The 6,556-nt window shown below is 40.6% G+C and overlaps 1 protein-coding gene across 5 annotated transcripts in view; it reads left to right on the top strand.

Moving 5' to 3' along the window:
• The first annotated feature begins 185 nt into the window (after positions 1-185).
• UBTF (upstream binding transcription factor) overlaps positions 186-6,556 on the top strand; it is a 33,936-nt gene continuing 27,565 nt past the window's right edge. Inside the window, exons 1-4 of one of the 5 annotated variants that reach the window (XM_032235025.1) lie at positions 186-297; positions 2,202-2,344; positions 3,387-3,562; positions 4,872-4,955. In XM_032235025.1, coding sequence (XP_032090916.1) covers positions 2,287-2,344; positions 3,387-3,562; positions 4,872-4,955 — 318 coding nt within the window. In that variant the 5' untranslated portion in view covers positions 186-297; positions 2,202-2,286. Of the gene's footprint in view, positions 298-639; positions 2,345-3,386; positions 3,563-4,871; positions 4,956-6,556 lie in introns of those variants that run through there. The other 4 variants (XM_032235024.1, XM_032235028.1, XM_032235027.1 and 1 more) reach the window with 4 other exon arrangements.

The following is a 6,556-nucleotide window of genomic DNA, read 5'->3' as shown; positions in this document are numbered from 1 at the left end:
CCCAGCCGGGCATTCATTTCTCCCTCCCGCCAGCCAGCCATCCCCGCCCCCCTTCCACCAGCGGCTCCGATGGGGCTGCTGCTGCAGCGGCTCTCCGGCTCCTGCTCCTCCCCACTCGCGACTGCCGCCGCCACAACGAGGCGGGCTTGTCTCATCCTTATTAACCGCCTCGGCGAGGTTGCACCGACGGAGAGAAGAGAGACGCGGAACTCGCTTGCTGCTCCCCTTTCCTCTGCAACACGCTGGGCACTGTTAGGCTCCCGGCCGACGAAGCGGGATCCGCTGCTTCGCGCTCTGGTACAGGGGTTTGGGGGGAACCGAAGTTCTTTAGTGGCCGGGGAAACCTTTCACCGTCCGTCCGTCCGATCGACGGAGAACAAAGCGGGAGCTCGCCTTCCCCGCTAGATTGTCCGGAGGGGGATAAACGAACGATTTACTGTATCGAAAGCTGCCTTCTTTAGGGATCGTGGCTTGGGCTGGGATGCGAGTCTTATTTATTGAGATAAAGGAAGGGATCTTCTAATGAAGGGAAATTCTGGACTTGGGAAACAAGCTGGTTTCCTTAGAATTGTTTTCGAAGGGAGGATTCCGCGGGGAACGGAGGGTGATCTCTGTTAACGCAGTTGTGTGTATGTGTAGATCTTGAATAAATCCCGTAGAAATCCAGTAGAACGAATCAGAAGGGAGCGAAATCCTGCGGAAGGAGGGAAAAGATCCTGGAATCCGTCGATCTCAAATGTTTCCCCTCCCTGGAAGGACGACTGAAGTTGGCGAGGAACGCTGGCAATGTCGAGAGTCGACGGGGGCGAGATCGTAGCGAAACACTGACTTTCTCGTCTTCGAGAGTCAAGGCGGGGAGGAACGAAGGAACGGGGCCAGGAGGCTGGAACCCGAACTGGGGTTGAAAAAAAAACGGGTGGGAGCGAAATCAGGCAAGCGAGGTGGCGGCGGCGGCTAGATTTCCCCTTCGGTGGCGCCCGCAGGGCGTGCGGAGAGGAAGGAGGCGGGGGGGAAGGAGGCGAAGCAGAAGCAGCTGCACCACCAGTTCCGTCGGTTCGGCTCGGCTCTCCCGCCTGCCTGGAGACAGGCGAAGAGGGGGAGGGTGGTAAGCAGCAGCTGCGCTTCTGCTGCTGCAGGAAGGCGGCGACGGAGATTGGCTGTCGATGGTGCGGCCTCTGAAGAACTGGTGGAAGGGGAGGGAGAGAAGAAAGGTCCGCAAATCCCTCCCCTTTGCCTGGCCTGCCTCCTCTCCACCCCTCCCACCCGATTCGCCTTTACTCCGCCCACCCTGTGGCTGCGTGCTGCATTCTCTTAAAGAATATCCGCTCGGTGGTCCCAAGAAAATCTGCGCGTTCTCATTTTCGCCCAGAGACCCGGTCCGGTCCGGTCCTTAACTACTACTACTACCTTCTTCATTAATGCTGGCTGGCATTTCACTCGTAATAATTCTGCTTTGATACCAAGGCTCTCAGTCGCTTTTTTCTTTTCAATTGTGATTCTCATTGTTACTTATATGAATTTTTAAAATTAATTTTATTATTTCTTCTATGCCTATAGATTGAATCTGTATTTTAGTCTTCTCCAGAAGTCTTTCTATTCTTCCCTGATTTTAACACTGAGGCGGATTCGGCTTAAATGTTCCAGTGATATCTCTGGTTACTACATTAGAACTAAGTTAGCGGGCCAATTTCCCTTGAGTTCCGTCCCTCCCTCCCTCCCTTTCTTTACTGTAATCTGCCAACTCTTCTCCACTTCTGGTTTAGTTTAGTTCTTTAACAGAAAAATGGATTGTGCTTGAAGTAGTTTTCCTCACCTGCATCATTAGGTTTTTTTCCCCAAACCCCATTTCCTTTGCTCCTTAGAATTTATTTAACTTGAATTCGCCCTTATAGCTAGTGCAGTTTCATATTCTATTACAATATACTTAAGAGAGAATTCTAGACTTTTCATCTTAGGCCATTAGTAATTTCTTCAACTTCATAGAAAACTTTTCAGCCCTACATTTTGGGTACTTTGTCTTCTCTTTCAGCTCCCATTTGCTCTTGAATGTATGAATAGCTCACAGGTTCCAGGTTTAAGAATAGTTTAATTCTTGCATTAATTTCCAGGAGTTACTAACCCAAACTCCATGTTTGTGATGTTGGCTTTTTGTGAAGGTAGCTTGGTAAGCAGGGTTCCTTATTCCAGTTTGTCTTTTTCAGGGTGAAAATTGATTTGAAGGGGGAAAACAGGGAGCTGGAAGGGGGAGACCCGGGAGGTGTCACCCTTGGGTCTGAGAGGTGGAGGATGAACGGAGAAGCAGATAGTCCAACCAATTTAGAAATGACGGCCCCGAAAAATCAAGGTGAGAAGGAATGCTCCTGGAAAAACTAACATTGCTGTAGAAAATTATGCAGAGTCATGCTCCCAGCTGCTACTTCTTGAGTATTCTACTTTACTGATTTTTAAATAAATATTACTTACTTATATTTAAATAAATATTACTGATATTTAAATAAATATTACTTACTGATATTTAAATAAATGTTACTGATATTTAAAGATGTTAACTACTTTCATTAAAAATAATCTCAGCTGAATACTGTTGCTAATAGATAACACATGTGGGGAAAAAACTTTAAAAATGTATGTATCTCGAGATATTTGCTACAATCACACAAACAAGGTGTAACACTATTTTGCTGGCTTTAACAGCAACTTCATCTCATTGGCCATTCTATTCTTGTCTGCATTTAAAAAACATAGTGACTCTGATCATGGTTAACCATGAATACATCTAAAAGCTGCCTTGCAAATTGTGCAGCTGGAGATACCCATTTGGTTATTCTAAAATTTCTTATCTGAATGTGGTATGATTTTTTAAAAAAAAAAATGGTTCCCCCCCCCCCCCTTTACGAGACTACATTTTGGACACTAAACAACCAGTCTGCATTTATGACCATATGTTGTATTCCACAGTCATGTGACCATGATTTAGGTTTTTGCTAGAAAATGATGTTTATTTTGAGCAAAAAAAAATCCCTAGTGAACAATGGATTCACTTAATGCCCATGGCCTTCACTTAACAACTGCTCCCCCAATAAATGTGGTAAAAATAAGTTCTGGTCATGCTAATCACAATTTAACAACCATAATTGCCAGGCTTGATGCTTCTCTGCTGCCTGTAATATAAAAAGAAAACTAATGCTAACTACTGTTTTTTAAAAAACTTTTAAAATATGAAATGTAGTAAAACTTCCCAGAATTCCAAAGGTTATGCTGACTTTGAAGGGTACTAGGTTGCTATGCCAGGACGTTTGAAGAGCACTAATTTGGAAATAGCTCCTCAGGAACATATATTAAATTCATGCATAATATGTTTTTCCCCTTTTTTGCTTTTCCTCCAGACCGTTGGACCCAGGAAGACATGTTGACCCTCTTGGAGTGCATGAAAAATAATCTGCCCTCCAATGACGGCAGCAAATTCAAAACCACAGAATCCCATTTGGATTGGGATAAAGTGGCCTTCAAAGACTTCTCTGGTGATATGTGCAAGATTAAATGGATTGAGATCTCCAATGAGGTAATCTTTTGCTTTCTGAGCTCAATTTCTGACCTGAAATGATGCTTTACATATAATGATTTGCCTTACAAATATGCTGTATTGGTTAATTTAATTTGATCAAGTAACAGTTCCAGTGTGAGGGCAAGAATTACCTTGTGGTAAGACGAGCAGCAAATAAATTTTATAAATGGCAAAAGTTTTCAGTGCTGTTTGCCTATAGAGGCTGCCCCATTTATGTCTCAGGAGCTGCTCTTTCAATAACTTTTATATTCTTGAACCACTAAAACTTTCTCTTCTTTCTCTCCTCCAATCAAGGCATATTCTTCTGTCTTTATTTGACCCATGTGAGCCTTCTTATTGCTTTTGACTGCTTTACTGTATCCATGCTACAATTCTAAACTGAATTGCCTGGGGATAAGGCTGAGGCTTGCTGTTTGAATAGATAGGCAGAGGAATGCATGTTAAATTTCAAACTCTACAAAAGTACATTGCTATTACTATAGAGATGGTGGGTGACCATATTTGATTGCCTGTTGAACCATGATATAGAGCAGGGCTCAGTAAGCTATAGGAAATGTGGAGGAGCTACAACTCCTATCTTATTGTTAGCAGGAGTGCTAGATGGGATTATAGAAGTTCTTCAAAACACAAAAGACCCAGTCCCCTGATTACATTCTATGTGGATTAGCTACAGCAAAAATTAACCTTACATCAAGTTTGCATCCCTTCCCTCCTCATTTTCCCTTATGGTTTAAAACAAATTTTAGTTCTTGTTTTCGCAGTTAGCATTTTCTAGATGCATTGCAAGCTGTCATTCTTAGAATTTGCAATCAGCTTTATGGTTGTGAATATATATTGAGGACATCACTTTGGGAAAGTTTGCATTGGTTTATTAATATATGTTACTGGCAGCTGCATGTTAGTTGCAGCACAGAACATTGATTAGTCCCTCCAAATTCCCAGTATAATTATTAGAGCTATCTATTATTCAATTGACTGCATTACAAATATTCATGGTAAATTTTAGTATTGTGATAATCAACATAGATGTACTTTTTGGGAAATGAAAGGCAGGACTACATTTCAGTTCAGTAAAATAAAGAAAAGAAAAACAATTCTCCCATTTGCAGGACAATAATTTTTCTACTATTACTAGCTTCTGCTTAAACCTTGCACAAATAGGTTGACAAAAGACCCTACTTGTCAATTGAATTTTACAACAAATAATGTATTATATCAGTTTAAACCAGCAGCATTCACAATAATCACACCGTTCTCTTGTCTCTCTTCCTACTTCACTACAACTATTTACTATTTATTCTTGCAGGTGAGAAAGTTCCGGACCTTGACAGAATTGATAATGGATGCTGAAGAACATGTGAAAAACCCATACAAAGGCAAAAAACTGAAGGTAGGTGTTGACTTCAAGGAGGACATAATAAACAAAAGAACTTTCTTTTGAATCTAGTCGGCTGGTTGATTATTGCCTTTTCCCAAATGGCACAAAATTGTGATCTACAACTCCCAATGTTTCTTAAGACTCAGGTTTGCTTGCATTCTCTTTTTTTCTGGTTATCCCTTAGTTTAATAATAGGTTATAGGGTCATTGTTGGTAATGTATACCACTCTGTGGATTTATCCATAATTTTCTCAGTAGAGTTTATTTACTTGTTAGATTTCTACCTTCCCTTCCCTCCAGAGACTCAGGGTAGGTCATGTGACACTCCTTTTTCCACCACAGTCCTGTTTGGCAGTTTGGGCTGATTGATAGTAACTGACCTAGAGTTATTCCCGTTCAGCTTTCTAGACCTCCTGAGTCTTCATCAAACATCTTAACAACTGTATTGGAGGTGCATGTGCAGATGGATATACCTAATTATATATTTGTGTTTCAAGTGAAAGTTTTGCTAATAGCTGTTGATCATTTCAATTCAATTCAGAAGAATGGGAGAAAATTTAGAAAGGCCCTAAGTATGTGCATAATTCTAAATACCATTTATCAGCACAGTAGCTATTTTGCATTGATTAAAGCGTTAGTATTAAATAATAAATTATTCATTGTACAGTATTGGTAAAAATGGATGATCTGAACATTGAGAGTCACACGTTCATCAGGTGGGTCACATTGTGATTCCAGATAACGCCACTATCGTACAATTTTAGAATATAGTTCGTTAACTATTATGGGGCAGGGAAAGGGTTCCATTTATCCCTGAATTGAAGATAGAAACAAATATACCCTTCATAGACTACTCTTTGAATGTGAAACATTAAAAATGACTCATTCCAAAATGTGTGCTGAGAAAGAAGTATTACAGTTATGATAACAAGTATCTTACGGTAATTATTAAAATAGACCGAGAATCAGAGTGGCCATTCTTGAATGCAAATCATAAAGGAAAAAAAAAACAATTACATGGACCTGGCATTTTCTCCACAATCAGATGCTGTTAGTCTTGCTCCATTATGCACATTAAAACCAGTGAGATCTCTCCTCTTCCTTGTAATGATTTGCATGGTGAATTACAACTTATGTCTCTGCACAATCAATTATTCTAATTAGTGGACGATGAAGAGAAGGTATTTCTACCACTTCTATTTGGAATATAGCTGAATTGTTCAACATTCTGCTGAAGACATGCTTTTGTTCCTTGTTCGAAATCCATAGTATTGACTTGTGCAAAATTAATAAACATGATGATGGGTCTCTGAGGACAAGATAAACTTGATTTGAGTAATCTCATTACCCTAGCTTGCTCATACTGTTTCTTATGTGGGTCTTTGCAGACATTTATATTATCTGAAGAGTCTACAAATAATTGTTATGAAATCTGTATAGGAGAATCTGCCTTAATTCTGTTACATTACAGAAAAATAAAAAGGAAATTCTCTGTGACGTACAGTGGAAGGTTGGAATTAATTGTTTGAACTAGGAAAAAAAAATTTGAATCTGAACAAGAAGTCTTATGATTACAACTTGGTCAAGAATTTCTATTGCTAAGCAAGGCGGTT

This window comes from Thamnophis elegans, chromosome Z (genome assembly GCF_009769535.1).
Source record: "Thamnophis elegans isolate rThaEle1 chromosome Z, rThaEle1.pri, whole genome shotgun sequence".
In the NCBI taxonomy this organism is placed as follows: Eukaryota; Metazoa; Chordata; class Lepidosauria; order Squamata; family Colubridae; genus Thamnophis; species Thamnophis elegans.
This window is presented reverse-complemented; position numbering and strand designations above follow the sequence as displayed.